The sequence below is a fragment of the Cryptomeria japonica genome, chromosome 1 (genome assembly GCF_030272615.1).
Source record: "Cryptomeria japonica chromosome 1, Sugi_1.0, whole genome shotgun sequence".
In the NCBI taxonomy this organism is placed as follows: domain Eukaryota; kingdom Viridiplantae; phylum Streptophyta; class Pinopsida; order Cupressales; family Cupressaceae; genus Cryptomeria; species Cryptomeria japonica.
Window position 1 is genome coordinate 471,895,671 of NC_081405.1, and position 25,567 is coordinate 471,921,237.

The 25,567-nt window shown below is 40.9% G+C and overlaps 1 protein-coding gene across 3 annotated transcripts in view; it reads left to right on the forward strand.

Moving 5' to 3' along the window:
- The window catches only part of LOC131071370 (aspartate--tRNA ligase, chloroplastic/mitochondrial), a 126,895-nt gene that overhangs the window by 21,835 nt on the left and 79,493 nt on the right, over positions 1-25,567 (forward strand). For 2 of the 3 annotated variants that reach the window (XM_058007199.2, XM_058007185.2), the window contains exons 3-5: positions 3,760-3,869; positions 3,962-4,073; positions 4,337-4,408. In XM_058007199.2, the coding sequence (XP_057863182.2) occupies positions 3,760-3,869; positions 3,962-4,073; positions 4,337-4,408 (294 nt within the window). The remainder of the gene's footprint in view (positions 1-3,759; positions 3,870-3,961; positions 4,074-4,336; positions 4,409-25,567) is intronic. The other variant, XM_058007192.2, reaches the window with a different exon arrangement.

Here is a 25,567-nt window from a genome sequence, read left to right on the forward strand (position 1 = left end):
CTAATCTGACCCTGTTTCGCCTATTTGAACCCCAAGGAATATTGTCAAACACTTGGCATACAATGTTTGAAGCCGCTGTAGTGAATTCTTTATTTGTCTTCTTTGGGTTTGTAGGCTGCAAATGAAGTTATGGAAAGCTTCTAACAATGCAAAGTTGTTATAGAAATGATATGCTAGCTGTTTTAGACCTTACACACATGGAATGACTGAAATTAACTAGTACAGCTAGTAGACATTAAGACAAACACTTGTCATGCATCCCAAAGTACACCTACAGCCATTAGGCATTTAAGCAAACAGTTGGCATGAAAGCTAAGTGGCTGATCAATGTTGAATGTCACCTGGAATATCAATCAACCCCAATCTGTAGGTGATGAAGGCGGCTACAGGGGTTTGCAGAATGTAGAAGAAGCAGCCAAAGACTCCTTATTCAATCTTCATTATAAATTTGAACAAACATCTCCAATTTGGTCTCCACAAAGACCACAAAATTGGCAAGGTACTAAAGCATTTACTGTAGCGATTTACTATTCACAGGTATTGTAGCGCACTGTTCACGTGCACTGTAGCAGCAAATAAACCCTCTGTATGATGTTCTCAGTCTGCCATATACATATGCCTTCAGCTATGCCAATAAATCTGAAAATAAATCCCCAATCAGCACAATGTCAACTTCTGGATGAAGCCAACCCTAGGAGCAACTTCAGATGAATATCTCACACCCTCAGATTGCTGATGCAATGAAGTCTTCACGTTCTCCAATGCCGATACTCTGGACAAGCTGCAGAAACCCCAGCTTCTTCTCCAAAGCCAAGAGACAAGTCTTCTCATCAAAAATAACAATGATCAATCTCCCTCCTCTTCTTTTCAAAAGCCTTATATATATTTCCCATGAAGGTTCGATTTTCTCCAATAAGACATTAAATCAATTAATGATATTAAATGACATTTAATGATATAATATTTTCACTTTGTCATTTAATATTTCACCTTGGTAAAAAAAACCACAATTAATTAATTAAATGGTCCCCTTTAATGATACTTGGACCCTTCCTTAAGTTATAATATAAAATTATATTATAACTTAATAATATAAGCTCAAAACATTAATGTTTATTTAAACTAAATAAACATTAATATCTTCATTAATATTCAACATTTTTGAACGCCGTCTGAACTGGGAGTTGACATGATGAAGCTGCATATGACCATACCCCCTTTACTAAAAATAGCAGGGGTCCATCTCTAACATCCCAAGATTTACTAAAAATAGGAAGTAGAGCAAATGATGTCCGAATGATGCCAAACGAAGACCAAACTGAAGCACTCTGAACACTGGAGATGATACCAATCCTCAAAAGACCCTCTATCCAACACATTAGCCTACGAGGGTCAAGATAATAGGCTAATCTCACAAAATCCAAGTCTGCTAAAATGGGGACATTACAAAGGAGTAGAGTAGGATCCTTTTGAGCAGTTACAGGTGTTTGGAGAGAAGTTCCTACTTTTTAGGGTGATTCCCTACTTTTTAGGAGGTTGTGACAGTTTCCATATTTGAGGTTCCACGGGACCATACCATGGTTTCAGTTTCAGGAAGATTGGGTGTGTTTTCTAGTTTCTAGGAGTATCCCTAGATTTTAGGGATGGGACTGCCAGTTGGCCCATCTTGTCCGACATCAGTCACAGACAGGTGACGAAGTCAGATTCATGTTTGGTTGGTTATTTTGGGCTATTATTGGATCTATGGAAATATTTTAATATATTTAAATATTTTTTAAGTTAGCGATTAAATAAATTAAAATAAGGCTATGTATTATAGCCATTTTGGAGTAATAAGGGATTTTTGGCTTCATTTGGTTTGATATGCCTATGTGTTATAGCTCGTTGGAAAGGTCTTGAACTTTGCTACATGATTCTCACCTCCCGGAGTCGTTTTGGATGCTTGAAGGTATTTATTCGCAATAAAGTGATATTTTTCTATAGTTTGACGCCATAATTGGGAAATTGTCACTTTAATTATAAAGCGCAAGCTTTATTATTCTTTAGGGTTCGACTTGCAAAGGGAAAGGAGTTATAAGGAGATGAAAACCTAATTGAGAGCATCTTTGATCATTTTGAAACTTGTGAATTTGGGAATTGCTCTGGAAGAGTGATTTTGGTCTGGGACGTAAACCCTAGGTCTGAACTTGTTGGGACGTAGCGCTCAGTAGGAGTTGATAGTGAATTTATCCAGGATTGCACAGAGATTGTCAGAGGTAGAAGACACATCTTCTTGGCCTGAAGATTCAGCATGCATATTGGGGGTTTCAACAGGGCGGCTGGTCTATTTCAGTTGGCACGTGATTTGCAGCAGCTTCCACGCCTCCTTTGCAACCACACCTTGTTTGTATGTTGGCTTGAAGGGTTGTATTCAACTTATTTGGTCTTCCTTGTTCGTTGCCAGTAATATTCCTCCATCTGGCATCAATCCAGATTGAGAACAACTCCAAATAAATGTATGGATTCTTGCTGAATACAAAACTAGGTTATTTGCCTTGTATGATTTGCCGTATTTTCAGATTGCTTAAGTGTTCTTACATATGAACATTGTTTACTGTTTTATTTCACAGTTGTTGCTATTTATCAATTACTTTACTTATAACATCAAAACCCAAAGAGAAACAATCCCTTTCTGCAACTTCTGTCTACTCTATAAGATCACCGGAAAATCACAAAATATAGTATGTTTAATTAAGAATTTACAGCAGCAACAGCAAAAGGATCCATTTGGGATCTTTCAACTAAGCAACCAAGGGTAAGGGAGGCTCAGCCATCCTTCTATCCAACAAATGGGCTCATTATTTTACAAATTTCTCCTTTGTCAAAGTTGGCTACTTTTGTTAGAGGTCATGCAAATCAGGTTCTATTTTCCTATGTAAGAGGCACTGGGTGATCCTATGAATTTTCTCTGTATCTTGTATCGGGAGATTAAAAATAATTGGATCACATTGTCTTTGAAAATATCTGATGTAAATGCTGTGCATTTGCTGTGTGATGGTCTTCTTTGTTACTAGCATTCCAAATAGAATGGTGTCTGAATTTTGATAATATCCTATCATGTTTCCTTTTCATTAACTGTTCTTTGTTTTGGGCACGCATACTTAATCCCATGCATGACAAGAGTCATCCTAGAGAGCTTTGGTACCACTGTGGGAAAATATTTGATAGAGGAGTAGAATTTGCAGAAAAGAGAAGCATTTTTATTCATAGGGACTCTGCCACATACATTTGATTAAGATATATTTTTATAATAGCTTTAAATCAATTCTGCTAGTTACAATATGTTTCATAAAATTTATAATAAAAATGGCCACATGAGACCCCAACATTATAGGTGATTTTGTGAAACTTACTATATTGTATTTATTACACTTAAAATAGTTATTATTGTGTGTTATATTGTATGAGGATCATTATAAATTCATTGCTTCTAGTGTCATTTAAATCCTTCTTATAAATGTTCCAGTTGTGTGTCATGTGTATAAGCTTTGAATTAACATTTAGTTTGTAGATGGTAAGTGTGTTTATCCTAGATGAAAAATGTTTTCGTACTGGTTGTCTCCACATTTGCCATTGTTTTTTCTCATGCACTATCTTATTTGTGAGGAGTCTGGCAAAGTTTTGGTTTAAGAGTGCAGCCTTTACTAATGGGAATGCATGATGTCTGAAGGGATGAATTTTGTGTGGCTTTCCTCTGGTATTTCAAATTGTGTCTACCAGGTGGCTGCAGAGACAATTCGCTTGTTGAATCCTGTACGGTCAGCTTTGCCATTTCTGGTTACCACTGCAGATGGTGCAAGTGACATCATAACTGAGGAGGTTCGCTTGAGGTAATTCTTCTGGAAAATCCTTGTCCAATGCTTCTCTTCAAGGTCTATCCTCATTTGTGAGTGAATTTGTGTTCAGTTCAATGGTTTGGCAGGTATCGATACATTGATCTACGGCGTCAACAAATGAATAATAATCTACGACTTCGGCACAAAGTTTCAAAGGTTATACGGCAATACTTAGAAGATGTACATGGCTTTGTAGAGGTAGAAAATATATCTTAAGTTTTTCAATTTATATATAGTTTATGCCCATGAGATGGTTTGAGAAGTTAAAATATATATACTTATAAAGAAATTCTGGTTATGTTTGTTCACATTTTGTGGTGGTAGTGTTAATATCATTCTATTTCATCCTGATGGTCTGTAATGATAGTGGTTTGTCTGAGCGGATTTTGAAAAATAACTTGATTTTTCATGATGCTTCTTCTATTAATTTTTTAAAATATTTGATAAATTTTATGCAACAGATTGAAACTCCAATTTTGTCAAAATCTACACCTGAAGGTGCCCGTGACTATCTTGTTCCATCTCGGATTCAGGTATAGCCACTGTTCCGTTTCCAGAATTCATTGGAAATTTTGAAGCTTTGTTATCATCTATGGCTATATTTCATTCATTTATATGCAAGCTAGTTACACTGCACAACTGAATGTATGAAAATAAGAGACTGAGTTAGGAAAGTTTATTCAGAAATCATTTTCTAATGTTTAGAGAGGTCGAATATTCCCTTTTGTACAAGGTTGATAATTTTTTATCAGACTCTTCGTCAAGCAGAATTACATTCATCATTTTTTTAATTTGAGAGGAGGCTCTTATTTTTATCGTGGATGGAACATTTACATTTGTTTTTTCCAATTGACGTCCATACTCTTTTGTTCTGATAGTGCTTTAATTCTTCTGGGTCATGCAAAATATTTCTCCCTTTTGTGTCTCTTGATTTTATAGTTACATTCAAATACACCATGCCATATTGTTCATGAAGATCTATGCCCAATTGCTACGTGGTTCATTGTTGTGATCATATCACATTCATGATTTGACATCGGAAACTTAGCTAATGTTCCTAGATTCTTAAATCTGATATAAACTGGCCCGTCAAAAAAAGAATTTTAATTAAATTAAATCCTTCATGTACAACACAAAACTGTTTTGTTCATGAAGTGTTGCAATAAATTTATTTCTTTCTCATATAGCAGTGATAGCAGCACAACTCAAAAGTGGCGGCCAGCTTTGGTGTCAAGTTTAAATTTCACTCACCAACTTTCAATAGCAATAAGAAGTAAATGAATACCTTGATATTTGGAAATGACATGCCAATGCTTGATTCAAATGTCAGTAAACTTTGAACATTTAAGTGCACTTGTGAATCTTGTGTGAGTCCACAAATAGATTGGCTAGGAGGGTTTTCATCCATAAGGTTTCCATTGTATGTTGAAGATTAACAATTGCTCTCTTCTCCAAAACTAGGGTTTGTAAAAATGAAATGCCAAGAATACCCTTTCCATTCTCAATTTTCCTCTTTATACTCTTTTCAAAAATAATAAAATCTTATTTTTCGTAACCTTTTAATTTTTTGCTGAATTGACCTTTTAATTTTACTTTATTTTTGAGCCCAAAAATAAGTCACTTTTATGTCTCCATATAACAACCCCTTTTTAAATAATTAAACATGGGCTGTCTTCTCCCCTATCAATTGGGCTAGTGGAGTTGAGTCCCACATCTCTTGCAATAAGATTGAGTGGCAACCACCCCAATATGGGTGGTACAAATTGAATTTCAATGGAGTGTCAAGAGGCAATTCGGGTATGTTGGGGGCTCAAAAGGTCAAGTCATATGCAGTTGATTGAGAGTGCTTTCTAGGGGAACAAACAATGAAGCCGAGCATCGGGCTCTCATTTTAGGACTGAGATTGTGTATAGATCTTAGAATAGTTAATCTAATTGTAGGAGATTCAATGATAGTCATTAATGCTCTTAGAGGCAAATCAGTGCAAGGGTGGAAATTAAAAGCTCTCTTGGATATTGCTTTAGAACTGTTATTTAAGTTGAATTATCACATAGCCATTCATATCTATTAGGAGGCTAATGGTGAAGCAGACTCCCTTGCCAATTGGGCTATGACAGTTGGAATCAAGTTTCGATGGGGTCCATTTGACAAGACATCGTGTAATCTTTCGCCCCAAACACATTAAGATATGAGCAAGAAATCATCATTCATTTGGGAAACTTGGCTTCACATGTTTGAATGATTTCGCTAACGGGTGGCTTTTGTGGGAGGAAGGTTGATGACAACATGCGCTTCTCCTACTCCAAGTTGAGTGTCTTGTACCATGCTTAAAAATGATACAAAAGATTATTTTGTACGAGGTAATCTATCCATTCAAGTTTCGGGCGAGTGTAGGATAATTTCAAGATGTGGCCATTATTTCACACATTTGAATTGGTTGCCTTGCATGATATAATTTGGATGGGGCCTTTTTCTTCGGTGATGGTTGGTGAATACCATATGTTCCTGTGCTGGAGAATCACTTGATGATGAACACTCCCATAAGATTAGTTTTCTCTCAAAGATAGATGGTCTTCTTGGGAGAAATATTAGATCTTAGGTTAAAGATGGTGTTCAAAACACACCATGGTCTCATTTTGAGGTAGTTAAGCTTGTGCAGGGGGAAGATTTCATGGTCATCGATAAGCGATACAGAGTAAACACCGACATTTCCTCTGGCTTTGCGGCTCCTTTGCTAGATTTAGGGGAACAAAAGGACATGGTTTGGGCCTTGGCACAAACATTGATCAAGAAGATTTTTCTTGAGGAATCGGAGGAGGTTCTCCAAATGGTGAGATTGGGTGTGGGTATTCCAACATTGAAGGACATCTCAAGGCTTCTGGTTAAAGAGGCTATGGTTGAATGGCATCCCTCTCTATCTAAATTTTGTACCAACATTTTAATGCAACATCGTCATAAGGTAGCGTGGGGGTGTGCTTTTTTGAAAGAGATAACAAACTTGGAGCCCACCTATGGCATGTAGTGGTTGTTTGAATTTGTAAACCAAGAACAGGGGCAGGATATATAGGGTATGGATTCTTGTTACTAGTATTAAATACAACATATATCCTATAAAAGTTCAGTATAGATAGTAGATGAGTTGGGATTTTGATATAATTCGGTGGATTAGCAGTATAGAAAGACATTGATGACATTAGGATTTGTTTTTACCAAATCTCGACCTCATTGGTCTTTGGTTTGTATTGGGTGAGAGCCCAAGAACTCATGTAGATATTTTTATTGACCTATGCTGCAGCTTAAAAAAAAAGATAAGTTCTCTTCTTATTTTCTACTTTATGACAATTTAAATATTTAATTATTTAATAATTTAATTTTTTTCTGCACAACCACCAAAGCTACAAAAAATATTAAAATAGCACAAAATATGAATTTTGACCACACCATCAATGCCAAGTGTATAGGAGATTGATCTATGTGAAAGTTTGCATTCTCCTAAGATGACCGACTTCTCCAAGATGTGTTGGAACAAAGATAAACATGATGCAGCTAAAAGTGCAATTGGAGACTTTTGGTTCTATTGTACCATTCCATTCCACGTAGCTAGGTAATTATTATTATTTTGTTTAAGTTATATAGCTTGATTCTTTGTCTCTTAAATTTTTATATTTACAGGTATGTCAAATTTAAAGTTAAAATCTCCATTTTACAAAGCATAGTGGATACCTTTACCATTTGCATTGTAGGGTTCAAAGCCCCTAATGACGAGGAGATAAAGGGCCCCATTTTGTTTCAAAAGGTGGTTGATGTGAAAGCCACAATTGATGAGGAATGAGGGATATGGAGGAATTAGGGTTGCATCATCATGATTGATGGTTGGATGGATAGAAGAAACAAAACATTTCTTACTTTACTTGTTTCTTCTTCAGGTGATTGTACTTCCTTAAATGCATTGATTTAATAATTAAGATTTTTAATTTATACTTTATTGAATCATTGATTTTGTTTATTTCTTAGGTGGCACAGTGTTCATAAAATCTATTGATGCTTTGTAAAATAGAAAAAATGTTTAATTCCTTTTTGAAGCTTTGGAGGGAATCTTGGGTCAAGTGGGTTAGGAGAATGTGGTGCAAGTAGTTACAAATAATTTGATAAATTGCGTTGCTAGAGGTATACTACTCATGGATAGGCACCCATTATTATTTTGGACTCCTTGTGTTGCTCATTGCCTTGACCTCATATTGGAGGATCTTGGAAAGATTTGATGGACAATAGCATGTGTGGAGATAGCCAAAAATATTTGTAATACAATAATATGTGGGTCCTTGGCCTACGAAGACAATTCATAGGGAAGAAGTTAGCTTGTCTTCGAATAAACCAGTTGGCAACCAATTTTCTTACATTACAATCTTTGTTTTAGGAAAAGGGAGATGTGAGGCGTGTGTTTGTTAGTGAGTGGACTTCCTCATCATATGCTAAGACTAATGTAAGGGTTGGTGTGGGTAATTGGGATTTTGATGAATAAAGCTTCTAGGTACCGATCAAGGAAATCGTAGAGGTAAATCTAATTCTACATTGTATTTTTTTTCATTTTTTTGTTTTATTTGTTTGTTTTTGTTCACACTTATGTTAATGTTTCACAATAATTGTAGTTCACAAAGCCTTTAGTGGTTCTCCTACGAGTTGCTGATAGAGAGAAGTCCACAATGGGCTACATATATGAGGGCATGGTTAGGGCCAAAGAGGTCATTAGATCCATTTATTTGGGAAATCGTTTTTAGACAATAACACCTCCAACATCACAAGCCCGTGCAGGTGTGACTCTCCAATTTCGCTTTGATTTCAAGGCGGATGAGGAGGTTTTGAGTGGGCTCTAGATAGTCATGGAGTGGATGATGTCTAATTATGGTGTTCGAGCACACATAGTCATCGAGATTGAGATTTTTAGACTTGCTCAAGGTGATCTCTTTGCACGAGATATATGCAAAGCAACTCGATAACATGCAACCAAGTAAAAATATATTAAGGGTATAATTTATGTTTATAAAATAAACTTTTGCTTTTTTAAATTATTATTAAATATTGAAATTTAAAATTGGACAATCCGATTTTTTTTTTTTCTCATCTTAGTGCATGGTGGGAAAGATTTGGTGCTAAAGTGCCAAATCTTCAAAGGATTGCGATTCGAGTATTGAGCCAGCCATGCAATATTTCAGGTTGTGAGCACAATTGGAGTATGCTTGAGCATGTACACTCCAAGAAGCACAATAGATTTCCAGTGCAGAGGTTGAATGATCTAGTTTATGTTCATTACAATTTTCCCCTTCGCCACAAACAAATTTTGGGTAGTGACTTATGACCCATCACACTAGAGGAGGTTTATCTATAATCAAATTGGATCATTGAGGTTGAGGATCCTATCTTTAGGTATGAGGACCTTGATTTGGCTGACTAGGTAGATAGAGAGGCAGAGACAATAGCCATCATAGAGAAGGATAAAGTATGAGCAAACACCTTGGATGTTGGTGTGTCACTAAGACACATGTAGATATCATGGTTGCATTGTCATTTTGTACCTATCTTGGTTGCCCATGTAGGAGGGCCAAGTGATGCAGGCTCCTTTGAGCCATACACTTCTATTTTTTGTTTTGAAATTTTTATGCTGTGGATTTCATATTCCATCATTTTTGTATAAGTTTGACAATATTTATATATCTAAATGTGTTATTTCCTTCAACTAAAATATGTGTTTATACTTATGTGATCGATGTATACTTGTGTACATGATCAAAGTAGCTTCTACATAATGAGATTATTGTGTCTTTAAGTTTTATTTATTAAAGGGTGCATGAAACAATTTTTAAATCCTTAAAAGTATTTGCATTTCATGGGTTTTCCAATTTGCCGAGTTTGTATTGGGTTTGGCCATTGAGTTTGTGTCTGGGTCAAAAATCAGCTTGTTGAGTCTGAGTCTTATAACACTAGTGTGGAGTGCTTCTAGAATGTTAGATCTGCACATGGATAGTACCATTGTACTCATCTTGGCTCTAGGAACTCTCTACCACTGTCAAAATATCTTTTCAATAGCGCTAGCACTCTCCAAGAGAGTTTGAGTTTCTAGGGATGTTGGAATGAACCAAAAAAAGGGACATTATGAAACAACTACCAAATTGAGTAGTTTTATAGTCAGCATTTGCCTTTTTCTCCGGAATGATGCTTGCACTCACTTTGTAACACATTCAGTTGTTGTCTTAGAAAGATTTTCTATGGGGGATATCTCTTCCATAGGCTTAATGGGTCGAAAAGATGCCATTCAAAAAGAAATAACATAGTGGTGTGGAGGTGTAGAAGGTGAAGAAAGAACTTCCACTTGAATGGTTATGGATGGTGGAACAAAAAACTATGAACAACCACAAGAGAAACGAAAGAAGAGTAGAATAAAGCTGAATAATTGCAGGTGACCTCATTTGCTTGTTCATTACTAGTTTCAGCTTGCTAACCTTCAGAGTCTCATTTGCTTCATAGAAAGCTTTTAATTTCTTCCTTCTTTCTTCTTCATCATTGCAATCACTCCCTATAGTATTGTTGTGACCTAATCACACATCACCCCATTCCAAATGGGGACCCTCTACTTTTTAGGTCCTCATGGTCTTTTGGTTTTGGTTCTTTGGGTCTTTTCGCAACAATCCCTTCAGTCTCCCTAGTTTGCAAGTGTTTTTGATGAAATTTGATCAAGTCTGCAAGTCATTTGAGTGAATTTGGCTAAGCCTAGAACTCGTTTTGCCTATTTTAGGGTTTTGTTCTTCAGACTTAGGTTTGAGGTCTTTTCCATAGGGTTTTGGAAAATCTGGATGTTGCAATGAAGTCAGAGCCCTTCAAGGAAGCTACTAGTGAAATTTGAGTGAATTCTGAGCACTTACTATTTTTAGTAAGTTCCACCACGTCTCGGATTGGCCTAATTTTGCTAAAAGTCAAACTTACTATTTTTAGCAGTTTCTATTTTTAGTGTCACCCTATCCCGGTTTGCCCTAATTTGATGATTTGAAGTATTTACTATTTTTAGCAAGTCTATTTTTGGAAGGTCCATCTTAGGCAATGGTCAGGACACTAGGGGCATAAGCATTCCTAAAAATTCATGTCTAAATTCGGAAAATTGAAAAAGTAGACTGTTGGTCAGGGAAATGGCTAAGTATGAAGTTCCTTCTTGAAGTGGAAAAAGCATGAAAAATCTTCCAAGGCAGAGAAATCTACTTCATTCTAGTAATGGCATCCAAATTTGGAAAGATCAAAAAATGGACAAGTTAGGAATGATTTCCTAGATTGATCAGAAATCCTTCACTAAGGTAAAAGGGCGCTCAAGTTAGCAAAGAGGGTGCCGGATCCAAGGCAAGGAGGAAAAGTCAAAGAATCTAAAATTCCTCCACAGGGTCCAAATAGTGCCCAAAGAAGGATTGGGGCACCAAACGAGTGTAAAGGAGGAGTTTCTAAAATGAATTTAAAATCCTCCTCAAAGTGGAAAATGTGCTCGAAGTTGAGCAAGGGTGCCAAAATAGGGCGAAAGAGGAATTTTCCTCAACCAAAATTCCTGCACCATGTGAAAACAACGCCCAAACTGGGAGGAGAGCGCTAGAATGACAGAGAGGAGAAATTTTCCTCCAAAGAAAAATTTCCCCCATCATGTAAAATTGCTGCCCAAGTTGAGGATGGAGTGCTAGACAGGGGTTGAGGAAGAATTTTCCTCCATAACATGAATTCCTCCACAAGGTAGAAACGAACCCCAAGGATAGAATTGAGAAAAGAATTCAAAGCAAGGAAGGAATTCAAAATTGCTTTCTCAGAAAGGAAATTTGCCCAAGATGAAGAAATTCCAAGACAGAGGAAAAATTGGCCAAGAGAGAATTCTCTCTCCTAAATTCTAGAGCTCAAAATGGAAAAAAATCCTAAAAAATAGAAAAAGTGATGGATTGATAAAAAATCTCCTTCAGAACGAGATGAACTCATAAACACGAAAAATTCCTTCAAGATGAAAATTTCTCTCTACAAGAATTTTCTCTCTCAAAAAGTCCAGACGAACATGATTCCTGCCAAAGTGGATAAATTTGTCAAAATTCTTTCAAGGAAGGAAAATCTTTCAAAATATCCTTTTGAATCCAAAATGGAAAGATTTTCACAATCAGTGAGTTGGCGACATGCAAAGGGAATATGGTGTAGGGGCACCTCTCATGCAACTATGCCCAATTTTGGGTTTTTGTCTTGTTTTGTAAGGATTGCTATCAATACGGTCATTTTGGACCATTAGAAGTCCTTTTGAATCATTGGTGAAGTTTTTGAGTCATTTGGGTCAAAGTTTTATAAGTTGTTCAAATATTGTCAAAGTTGTAATGACAAGTTTTCAATGTTGTCATGCAACTTTTCAAAATGTTGTTAAGGGACGGTTGTGGACTGGTTAAGGGTGAGCAACTGATTGTAATCACATAAATAGGCCATGTAACCACGACCTCTGGGGTTGGTGACATTGAGGTTGCAATTTTGATCAATAACAAATCATTTTCTGTGCATGTTCTCACGTTTTTTTGCTGCAAAACCAATTTGTACGGACTGTACTTGCAAAGCCATGACTTGAGACCAATTGGGGATGAAAGTGACTGGAGTCTACTTCATTTTGGTTTTGGTTTCATCTCTTTTCATTAAGTATTAAGGGAGATATTGTATTTTCTTTCTAGACTGGTAAAAACCCTAGGTAGGTTAACTTTGTTTCCCACCGGTGAAAAATCACCAAAATGGGTGGGAAGATGTATAGTAAGGTTATGTATCATGTCCTATGTGTGCAGGGCTCAAAGGTCAAGGTTGCGCATGCTGAGGTATGACTGTTAGTCTGATATCTAGATGTATCGGACTGGTGAAACAGTGAAGGGTGGATTTGAAAGACAAAAGTGCATAGTCAGGGCTTCTTATGTTAGGAGAGGGAAGTGGAATGAGTGTAGAGGTTATACAAACCTGTCCCAAAGCATTGTAGATTATTGTGATAGCTAAATGCCAAAAAATGTCATGACTGTCCCAAAGAAATGCATGTGACAGAGCAGCCCACAGTCAGTAACAAGTTAAGACAAAGTTCCTTGTGTGTAGACATCCAATACTCAAAAAATCTCTCTGTAGAAGAGGAGACAAACCCCAAGATGTCTCTAAGGATGAATATGGAGAGAATAGTCAGAGAGGTGAGAGAATCTCTTGCCCAAGAAATGAGAGCCACGAGGGAAAGCCTTGATGCAAGACTCACATCAGTTGAGACAATTCAGAAAAGAGGAGTGGTCACAAGAGATTTGAGTGACCAAGAAGAAGAAGAAGAAGTGGGTGAAGACACCACACCACAAGAAGAACATGAAGCAGAAAGAGATGTTGAGGAGTTGAGAATGGACAGGTTGCTAAAGGCTGTTAAGAATGATGGTTCTAAGGTCAAGATTGATCTTCCAATGTATTCAGGGAGTCTGAATGGAGAAGAACTCCTAGATTGGATAGGAGAGATGGATAAATACTTTGATTTTGAAGAGATACTTGAGGGGCAACAAGTGAAATTGGCAAGGACTAAACTGAAAGGACATGCATCCCTATGGTGGGATTATGTACAAGAAGAGAGAAAGAAGAAAGGTAAGACTAAGATTACATCTTGGGATACAATTGTGGCAAAGTTGAAGGGCAAATTCCTCCCTAGTGATTGTGCCATTCAGTTGTATAGGAAGTTACAAAATTTGAAACAAAAAGACATGGATGTGAAGAACTACACAGAAGAGTTCTACAAATTGAGCATTAGATCAGGCCACATGGAAGAAGATGTTGATAAGGTTGCAAGGTATTTGAATGGGCTAAAGTATAGCCTACAAGATGAATTAAGTCTCAAAAGTCCAAGAACAGTGGAAGAATGCTATCAGTTGGCACTGAAGGCTGAAGCAAAGTTGCAAAGGAAGCAAGAGAAGCAAAGTAGAGGTAGGGGAAGGACAAATTTCAGAGGAAGAGGGACTTTTGCAGGTAGAGGGCAGTCCCAAAGGTCTCAAGGAGAGACAAGTAATTCCCAAGGAAAAACTTCAGACTCAAGGGGCAGTTTTAGAGGAAGAAGATCCAACAATAGAGGCAGATTTGGAAGCCAAAGAGGAGGATCTAGTGGGTTCATTGACAAGTTTTACAAGTGCAACAAATTTGCAAGCATGGCAATGTCCTGAAAATCAGTCCACCACTTCATTTGGAGGTAAAAGAAGAAATCAGATTGCACAAGGAGAGGATAGTGAAAGTGTGAACTCTTCATCATACAATGCTGCTCCAGAAAGTGGAGAATCCTTGCTGCATCTCTGTCATCTCCTCCCCAAACCCAACAGTGTCCTGCAGGAAGTCCATCGCCAACTTCTGCCGTCCCTTCTCCTAATGAGAACTACCCTCATCTAGATCCACAATCTCAGGAAAAGGACGTGGCTGGGGTGAGGCAGCCGGGGGTCCCAGTGGTGGCATAGGATGCATCTCATAGCGACCCAACCACGCATCCATGGTGGCATCATCATCTCTCGCCATTACGGTCACCGTGCCTTTTGTTGCCGACACCTCGGTATGTACAGGTTCCCTCCGTACGGTAGACCCAGTGCAAGGACGTTCATTGGGAACCAATGAAACTGCTAGAGCTCCCTTTGCCACATTCTTTGTCTGAATCACTGGTGTATCCCCTGCCGGAACTGTTGTGGCGACACTAGAGGGTGTAGGCAATGGGGGTCGAGGTCTCAACTGCCCAAATCCTGGAATGGGTATGGTTGGTATGGCTCCCACCATCACCCCCGAAGCTGGGAGAGGTGTCAGTCCTCCATCTGGAGTCAATACTACTAGTGCATACACTAGTTGGCCCACTCCCGCAGGTCTCACTCCACCCGCCGGTAATCCACGGATACCTCTCGTCACGTGCCCAAAAGACACCGCACAACCACTACTCTCCTCTGTACCAGGGGTTTTCTCTACTTCTTTCCGGCTATCAAGGCAGAATGTGTCGTGACTTTGGCTGCTCCTAGAAGAAGTGTCCTCAAAATCCTCCCCTTCCTCTGCACTACTATCATCCTCTTCTTGTGCATCCTCGTGAACTGCCTCTGTCTCTTGCTCATGTTCTGACTCTCCTACATGTGGTGGTCTCCTTCGCTTCCTACTAGAATGGGCTTCCTCGCTACCTGTGACGGTATCTAGGTGGGTCCAATAGAATATGGTTGGCTGTGAAGAGTCCAACGTCTCCCGAGGTTTCCAGACATGCTTTTCCGGATAGACCTGTGCGTGTACAACATCAAGGAATAACCCTATGGCATGGAACGACATGTAAAAAGCTTTGCGTTGTAGGGTCAGGAATTCATGAATTGATTGCAACCCAGTTGTACATCGTCCCATTCCTCAATCCATTCATAAGTGCAATCATGGGTACCGCCGTGTCTGATGCCCTGTTGGCTCCAGTAAGTCTTCTTTTCATAACAACTAGCAGGCATTGCCATTCTCTTGGAACGATGTATGATTTTTTCAACCCTTTGCCCTTAGGTGCCTTAATCGCTGCCCATTCTTGATTTGAGAGATCACTTCGACAAATCAACTGTAGTAGTTGCTCTTTCCTCTCTGGCGACATCTTAGTGGCATTCTTGTCTATTTTCTTCCCCTCATCTAGTATGCCAAAGACCTTGGCAAAATCATCGGGTGCAAAGGATACGGTCACAGTGCTCTGCTGATAAGAGAATGTTGATGCCCTAGTTGCATTGTCGTATGTGGCCACCATCATTCGTAAACATGATTCAAAATCTCTGATCGCAAAGATGGGCATTTGGAATGCCCAGTGCACCCGTGATTTCCTGAGAGATTGCTTAATCCCATTACTATCTCGAGTCTCCAGCCACCAAGTTTTGTATACACTTCCACTTAATCCTTCAAATGTAATAGTGTCAGGTGTGATTTTTATCGGCATTGGCTTCTTTTTGCCCTTTCCTGTGTCTACTGGTCCTGCAATTTTCACTCCAGATTGCAACACTCTCTTTCCCTTGTCCATGCCTGCTATGCTTGCTTCAACCATCTTTCCTGACTTAGACGGTTGCTCTAACTGCTGCAACTATTTTCGCCAATCCAGCTTCCCCAGTCTTGGTTTCCCTAACTCCATTTAAATGACTCTTTTAATTACTAGCCAACACTTAATAAATTTGTGAATTTCGTTATTTCCTACCTTGTACGACGATTTTATCTTTGTCGGTCTCTACCCTGTACGGATTGTATGGAATCTTTGTCTTCTTGACCACGAGTATGAATTTCAAGTCAACGCGACAACTAGGGTGTACAAACTCTCTTCAACTTACAGATTTGCTAAACTCGGCCGCCTGTGTGGGGATTTAACCGTCCGTATGGAATTGATTGTTGCACTGATGCCAAAGAGTGTACGACCCCTTTAGTCACGTGTCTCGCCTGTGTACGAAATCCGTTTTGCAAGTGTACGAAATGTTGCTCGGCGGTACAGATTTCTTCCCTAGCACCAGTGACATGGGATGTACGGCTCGGTTTATACCCGCCGTACTGTGTCCGACCACCGAGTGTACGAGCCGTACATCACTCTTCGTCACCCTTGTTGGCCGTACAACCTTCTTCAGCGTCCGTACGGTTTTCGTCCACCAGATGTAGGGGCCTTCATCACCTTCGTGGTTGTATGGATTTCAATTATCACCTGGTTGTACGGATTCCAAATATCACCTCGCAGTACGGATTTCACGTGGTCTGCTTTTGTGCCGCTGTACGGTTTTTTGCACTACGCTTACTTTTGGGCCAATGTATGGAGTTGATATAATTTGACCGTACGGTTATTTAATGTCTTGGCCGTACGGTGAGTTCTCTAAATTTTTATTTATTTATTTATTTATTGTGTTTTTTAATTATTAAAATAATTACCTTTTCAAATTGGCCGGGTGGGCCCGGCCTTCAGACAAACTGGGTCATTCTGCTGCTGCTTGCGGTGGTAGACTTTTAATTTCGACCTATTTACCGTCTCCTTGATCAGTTGGTTGTCCAATGTGGACAACTTAATCGCTCCATTCTCAGCTACGTCGCAAATTTTATATGGTCCCAGTCATCTGACCTTGAAATTTCCAGGTTTGATCTCATTCCGCCCGTTATACTTCAGCACCCACTGCCCTAGACGAAACTCCATGCGTCGGATATGCTTATCATGCCAAAATTTCTGTCGTTGTTGGGCAGCGCCGGTGGCCCATTGGGCCATCATCCTTCGTTCGTCCAACTTGCCCAACATGTACAGTCGCTCCCGCAAGCTCTCCATATCTCCTAGCCGGTTCTCCATTGCTATCCTTAGACTCAAGACCATGAACTCTGCTGGCACAATGGCCTTTTGGTCGTACATTAACTGAAAAGGTGTCTGACCCGTTGTGACTTTGTAGGTGGTCCGGTATGCCTAGAGTACGGATGGCAATTTCTCTTCCCAATCTTCCTGCTCAACTCCACAGGACTTATAGATCTCGGATACCAATATTTTATTAGTGGCCTCGGCCTGCCCGTTGGCCCTTGGGTAGTACGGGCTGGACAAGTAATGAAGTTTTTTGAATTTCGTCGTGAGCAACTTGAATACATGCTTCACAAAGTGCCCACCGCGATCACTCCTCAGTTGAATTGGAATGCCGTACCTTGTGATGATCTGTATATAAATGAACTTAGCCATACTTGAAGTTGAGTTATCTGGCAGTGCGTGTGCCTCAATCCACTTAGTGAGGTTCTCTGTGGCACCACAATGTAACGACATCTCTGTGTTCTACTAGCCTTCAAGGGTCCACTGAAATCCAGACCCCAGCGTTCAAACAATTCTTGGGCATGTGATGGATTGAGGGGCATAAAGTCTCACTTCAATGGTTTCCCTGCCCTCTGGCAAGTATCACAGCCCGCCACCCATTCTCGTGCATCATTATACAGGGTGGGCCACCATAGTCTGGGCAGCAATACTTTGCATGCCGTGGTGTCTGGACCCATGTGGCCTTCGGCAGGCCCTTCATGTGCTTCCCGTAGCACTCCCAGTATCTCTTCTTCCATCACACACCTTCTGAGGACTTGGTCGGGTCCCATTTTGTATAGAAACCCATTAATTAGCTGGAATGTCCTGCTTCTCAAGACCAACTTTCTTCTCTCACTTGGTAACATCTTGGCTGGGAACTGAGAGGTGGACAAGTATTCCTTGATGTTTGCATACCACGAAGGTAGTGCCGCAATTTGGAATAGATGTGCGTTTGGAAAGTCATCATTGACTCCCTCTGGCGGCTCTCCCGACTTAATCCGGGACAACTAATCAGCGATCACATGGCTCTTGCCTGGCCGTACAATTATGGTGAATGTGAACTCTTGAAGGGGTAATAGCCACCTGCTTATTCTGCCTTGGATAATGGGTTTATTTACCAGTTACATCAATGCCTGATGATCCACATAGAAAGTGAAAGGTGTTGCCAGCAAGTAGTGCTGAAATTTTTGTACGACATAGACCTTTCCGAGGGCTTCCCTCTCGCTGGTACTATAATTCTTTTTAGCTTTCGACAACAAGCGACTGGCAAAATAGATGGGATGGTCCAACCCATGTCCCTCTTCCTATGCTAGCGTAGCCCCAATGGCATAGTTCGAGGCATCCACATGTACGTGGAATTCTCAGTCCCAGTTTGGATAGGCCAGAATGGGTGCGGCCACTAGTCTCCTCTTGAGTTCATCAAATGCTTCCCCATGTGCCGGTCCCAATATGTACGGTATGCTAGCGTAGCCCCAATGGCATAGTTCGAGGCATCCACATGTACGTGGAATTCTCGGTCCCAGTTTGATAGGCCAGAATGGGTGCAGCCACCAGTCTCCTCTTGGGTTCATCAAATGCTTCCCCCTGTGCCGGTCCCCATATGTACGGTTCGCCCTTCCATGTCAACTTGTCCAATGGGAATGAAAGTTGAGTAAAGTTCTTAATGAACTTCCAGTAGTATCCTATATGTCCCAAGAAGGACGTTACTCCTGTCACATCAGTGGGCGACTCCATCTCCACAATTACCCGTACCTTATCCGGGTCAGTTTTTAATCCAGCTTTACAAACAATGTGGCCCAACAACTCGCCTTGTGGCACCATAAATCTGCATTTCTTCGGATTCAAGGCAAGCCTGGCCCTCCGACATCTCTCCATACATTCCCACAGTGCTACCAAGTGAGTGTCTTCGCTACTAAAAATAGACCAGTCATCCAAGAAGGCCTTAAAGTTTCCCATAGACATTTTGTCGAAGATGTGAAGGACTATCCTTTGAAATGTTGTCGGAGCATTGCACAAACCGAATGGCATTCAGTTGTATGCATAAACTCCATTCTCCACCACAAAGGTGGTCTTTAACTTGTCCTCCTTAGCTATCGAAATTTGATTGTATCCGGAGAAGTCGTCTAGAAATGAGTATATTTCATTGCCAATCACCTCCTTCAGGATGCTATCTATGAAAGGTATAGGGAACGGATCCTTGATGGTGACTGCGTTCAGGCACCGAAAATCCACGCAGATGCGGATTTGGTTGGCCTCCTTTAGCGAGATCACGATCGGCGAGACCCACTCACTTTTCTCCACCCGAAATATGATGCTGGCCTGGAGCATCCACTCGATTTCTTTGTTCACCTTGGCCGCATAGTTTTTATTCATGCGGTACGGCCTCTTCCGTACCGGCTGGGCTCCAAGGACGAATGGTATCCGATGGATGCACAGTTTGGGCGGGATTCCTTTCAGATCTTTGTAGGACCAAGCGAACATGTCCTTGTATTCCTTGAAAATTTTGAATGCTGCAGCCTTCAGCACCGGATTCCAATCGTCTCCCACCCAAATATTTCGAGGGGTGGTAGCATCTCCTAAGTTCGTCTCCTTCATGGTGGGGTTTTCGTACCGCATTGTTTTGTCCTTTGAAAACTCGTATGCTGGAACATCATTCCTTTCGGCGTCTCCCTCCTTATACTCCTTGTATTATGGAGGAAACTCATCTTTCTCGCCTAGCTCTTCTTCAATTTGCAGCATGTGGCACGCAAGATGGAATACTTCATAATCTTCCATTTGCTAGTGGAATAGCCCATTCAACGAGACTCCCTCCTCCTCAGAGCAGTCCTCTAATTGCAGAACACCTTCGTCGTTCGGCTCCCTTTTGTTCTCATCCACTCCGGAATCCCCATCGGAGTCGAAATTTGAAGAAGATGCCATTTCTTCACTCACCAACTGTGTCTGGGGGTCGATGATGAATTTCCGACCCCCCTTCACCATGGACATTGTGTTCTGCTTCCAGTTGTGATTTACTCGGGCTTTAATCAACTAGCCTCTTCCAAGGATTGCATCATAGCCCTTTTTGTTCAAGGGAATCAACACAATGTCGAGAACGAAAGGCTAAGTGCTGATCGCCACCTGCTAAGCAATGAGTGTCCTAATGGGTTTGATACTGTGCTGGTCGACACCCACCAGGTTGAAGGTCGACGGCCATAGTGTTGGCTTGCCCAATTTCCGCCACGTCTCCTCAAGGATTACATTCACCCCGGACCCTCCGTCTATGATGGTGTCCATGAGGATCGTACCCAATATCCGCATTTCCACCACTGCCGGGTGTTTCCCGTTGTTCACCGCCAACAACATGGGGTCAGTCGAGGGGCTGACCGACACCTCTGTGTGAAGTGTTGCTGTATGGATCGACACTTCTACGACATTAGTGATGGCTTCTCTTAATCTCGGCATGGTGTTAAGGAGGTGGAGTTTGACAGGTACCTCGGTCTGCAACACTTGTCGGAGGATGTTTTGTTCGGATTCAGCCGATGTACTTGTCGGGGTTTCTCAGGGCTTCTTCCTCATTTCCCGCTCAATATTAGCCTTGGTTGCCCGTATTCGTTCCTTCTCTGTATGGGGGTCAGGATAAGTAGCCTTCTTTGTTTCTGCTCTAGTGATGGTGAGCGTCTCCCTTTCATTGGACTTTTCAATGGTTAACAAATTTACTCCAGACTTCAGGCAACTCCTGTCGTCGTTATCTCTTGGCCTGCACCACCGACACATATGCTGAGAGGTGTCTCCCTTGGGACAATCATGTGCATAGTGTCCCCATTCATTATAGGCTCGACACTGGATCATTGGGCGGCCTTTTGCATCATACTGCACTTTGTGGGTGCTATTGTTGTTATTCTTTCCTCGTCTATTATTTTTGTACTCGCCAGAAGATGCTGTGGTATTGGCCGATTGCTGTGGGTTAGCAGCTATCGTGGCTGTGGAAGGTTGCTCCTGGGTCAAAAGCACTTGGGTGCTTCTTGTTTTCATATTGTACAGGCACTCCTTGGTGGGGTGTCCCAGTACTTGACAAATGTCACAGAAAGCTTTCTTCGGACATGTACCCTTAGTGTGGCCTTTCTCCTTGCAATCTGCGCACCATAAGTCCCGTTCGTTTTTATTGCTGCTTCCTTTCATTGCTTTGAATTCTTTCATCATCCTATGGATGTCCTTCTATAGAGCGTGAACTTTCTTGCTCGATTCCTCGTCACTACTGCTCTCAGAGGAACCATTGTCACCCGATGATTTATCCTTTTTCCTCTTCGAGGTCTTGCCTTCGCTCTCGAGGTCCATGGTTCGGTTGTATGCGTCCTCGTACGAGGGAGGAGGGACAATCTTCATCTTCTTTCTGAGAGAGGATCTCAGTCCTTCCACGGACCATCGCTTTTTCAATCCATGAGCAGGTTTATTATCCATCTTTCCGAGCAATTCTTTGAGTCTCTGGTTGCATGCTCGTACTTTCTCGTTCTTCCAGTACTTTGTGCACAAGATTTCGGCGACGATTTCATTGTCGTCCCGAAGGAGTCGAAAGTCAGTCTTGAAGGCTTTCTGCAACTCCTCCCAAGTTCCTACCTTCGTCTTGTCTGTATCGGAGTACCAGTCGATGGCTACCCTGCGTAGGGTGGTGGGGAACTGCCCCACCCATTCAACCTTGTCGGTCACTCCATTGGACGACCAAATTGTTTCACACGTACGACAATGCCGTACAGGGTTTTCTTTCTCGTCTCCATTGAACTTACGCAACTTTTGCCTGTTCGACATCAGGCTCCTTGGTTGCGGCCTAGTCTGCCCTCCGGAACTTGACACTCCAAAACTGATCCTCCGGACATTGAACCTCCAGGAATTGATCCTCCGGACACTAAACCTCAAACGGTAAACTGTGCTCCGTACACTGGTCCTCCAGACAGTGCTCTGCTCAGATTTGGTACGTTGGGTCCCACTAGGTTACTTTGACCACCAGGATGTGATAAGCCCGAACCGAACAGATTGCTTCTAGTACCGTGCCCTTGTGTCCTCTCGACACCTTCGGTCGCACTGGTATCTCCCACCCCTTTGTTCTCGGTCTCGGTCCCCTCTTCTCTCTTGGTCTCGATACCTCTAAATGGCGTGTATGACTCTATCGTACTCTTGTCACCAATCTCTTCCAACGTGAGGGAAAGGTCCCCCAACCGCTTTCTAGTGCTTTCTATTAGCACATAAACTTGGCCCTCACCACCTGGGCCATCATTGCCATTTCCGCTTCCTTCTTCAACAAGTTTCTTCAATCGTTGTCGACGTTTGGCTTGTTGCTCCAATCTTAGTGCCTTCGCTGCTGCCTCGTGTTCGTCTTCCTCTTGTCTCTTCGATACACGATTTCGGTCTTTGTTCAGCGTCACGAGCATCAATTCCTACGTTCTGTCGAGTGGAAGGTTCTTCGACGGCCTTCGTGACGTTCCTCCTCCTCTCGTCGACTCCTCTCTTGGAATTGTTGTAAAATTTGTTAACGATTCTCACGGTAGGTTTCCTCTTGACGAGTTTGTAGGGCAAGAAATGCTTGTGCCAACAGGCTAGGCAAGTTATTAATCAACTGGTTCACCGCTAGACTTACACCAAGGGCACTCCACACAACGCTCTTAGGAACGTCCTTCTTGGTGGCTTCCCTTCTTATGTAAGTTTCAATTGATGCTTGTAAGATGCAGGTGAAGTCCCTTGTCAGTGCCCTCTCTCCTTCAAACAACTCCGTCGGCTCTTCCTCGGGATTGCTACTTGTCCCCTCGTTCACTGGTTGTCCAATTATCGTCATGCCATGTAGTACGCTCCCGTCATTCCAGGTTTAATTCGGCAATGATGCCAGATGTTTTGCCCTTGAGGGATGTGTGTGCATTCAATGCATAACATAAGAGGAATATAGAAAAGGTAGCAGCACACAAGGATGCAAGCGAGAAGAACACATATGTCTGTATTCATTGATTCCACAATACTAGTACATTCAAAACATAGTTTCCCTTCCGCCTATCACATATCGAAATCGAAGCCCATGTACATATATATAGGTGTCGATACAGGTTGTTCGATGCCAATTGTCGGCAACCGTCACGTAATCACCGACCTTGAACACACTTAACATTCTAATTACAATATGGCATAATTATCCACAACAGGAAGTCACTCCATGATTTTTAAAATTCCTCCTCCCAATTGAAAGTATGACCAAGGGCAAAAATGACATAGTAATTCATGGCCAAGGAGGAAAAAATTAAAGATTTCAAAAAAATCGTTCCTTGGGATAAAATTATGCCCAAGATGAAGAAATTCCAAGGCATAGAAAAAATTGACTAAGTGAGAATTTTCTCTCTCCTAAATTCCAGAGCTCAGAATGGAAAAAATTCCAAAAAAATAGGGAAAGTGATTGATTGATCAAAAATCCCCTTTAGATTGAGATGAACTCAAAAACACGAAAAAAATTCCCTTAAGATTAAAATTTTTCTCTACAAGAATTTTCTCTCTCCAAAAATCCACACGAATAGAGTTCTTTCTCTACAAGAATTTTCTCTCCAAAAATCCACACGAATAGAATTCCTACTGAAGCGGATAAATTTGTCAAAATTCTTTCAAGGAAGGAAAATCTTTCAAAATATCCTTTTGAATCCAAAATGGAAAGATTTTAACAATCAATGAGTTGGCGACATGCAAAGGGAATATTCTACACTTATGGCACATAACTTAAGAATTTATGGAAATTTCCATTTTTGAACTCAGCGTTGATGACAGGGCCCATTTGCCTGGTGAGTTGTCAAGGGAAACATGATGTATTTTAAATTCAATTGCTAAGTTTAAACTCTTGCCAACTTAGCAACTTGGTAAGGAAATTCTATTTAAACGATAGATTGGAATTCATTTCTCACAACGCTTATTGGAGAAAATCTAAGTTAGAAAGAGGTGGAGAAAAGTCAAAAGCGAAGAGTTTATCATTTTTCCAGAAGTTCTTGTTTGCGAAAGTTTTATTTTATTCCAAGCTTGGAACTTGGTAAGGAAATTCTATTTAAATGATAAATTGGAATTCATTTCTCACAACGCTTATTGGAGAAAATCGAAGTTAGAAAGAGGTGGAGAAAAGTCAAAAGCGAAGAGTTTATTATTTTTCCAGACGTTCTTGTTTGCGAAAGTTTTATTTTATTCCAAGCTTGGAATTTCTTCTCCTTCGTTTTATTAAATTCCTTATGATGATTATAATAATTTATTTTTGTTTTGTAGGAATGGCGGAATTTTGTAAGGCTGCAAGCACTTCTCGACAATCGCAGATCGAGAATGAGATGAAAGGATTCCTTCCAGAGTCAAAAGATTATTTGAAAGTGGAAAGAGATCAGCGACACCAACTTAGGAACTTTCTAGCTACGAGAGTTCCGGAACAAAATTTCTGGAACAATCGGATGTGCTCCGTCAACCCTTTCCATCAAGTTTGTCGAGAGTGAAATTGTCTCAGCTGCCGGTTTCCCTCTAGCCATCCAGTTGTCGGAGCTGCTTTTGGTGTGTGCAAAGCACTATAATGCTGAAAGAAGAGCGATTTTGGCACTAGATGACAAGCTTCTGGCCAACCTAACAGATGAAGCAATTGGAGAGACATTTGGAATCTCGGCATGCCAATCCACAACTTACAAGACCAAAGAGAGAGCAGTGATGATATATGATGCCAACGTGGAAGGATGTGTCAGAATAATTAACACAGTTTGGATGCAGAAGTCAAGACCGCATGTTTCCAAGATGCCTAAGCAGATCACTAGTTTTGACTTCAAGCAAGAGTATGCTGACCTCATGATGGTGTTGAGTAGAATTATGGGATGCCCACATGCCTTCATGTTCGAAACTTGGATGTTTTTTTTCATCAGCAAAGTAATGGAAGGCAATGGAATAGTAGATTGGGCAAGATTGATCAGCCATTACTTGCATGAGTAGCTGAAGAATTTGAAGCGGAAGCAGAACCAATCTTTTTATATGAGTTCATATGTCATCTATTTGCTGGCAAGAATGGGCAAATTCGATGGCTTGCTACGAAAGGGACCCATGGGATGTGGACCAGGGCAGTTAAAAGTTCACTAGTGCTAGCCGCAATTGTACTTGTATAATACTACTTTCAAGTGAGTTAGTGACACCTTCACAATGCACATAACTAGGATGTTACAAGGTGGACTCCACACAAGGTTGTCGTAGGAAGCCAGAAAGCTGATACACAAGTTTGGAGCCTGGTACATTCAATTTCCAAAGTTTTTCTGCATCCGAGTCCAAGGGTTTTCTTTTCAGCTGCATAAGTTACCAAGGTATCCAACAAACAAGATGGTGCTTCTAGAGCTCACTAGGTAGTTGACCGCCTACGACA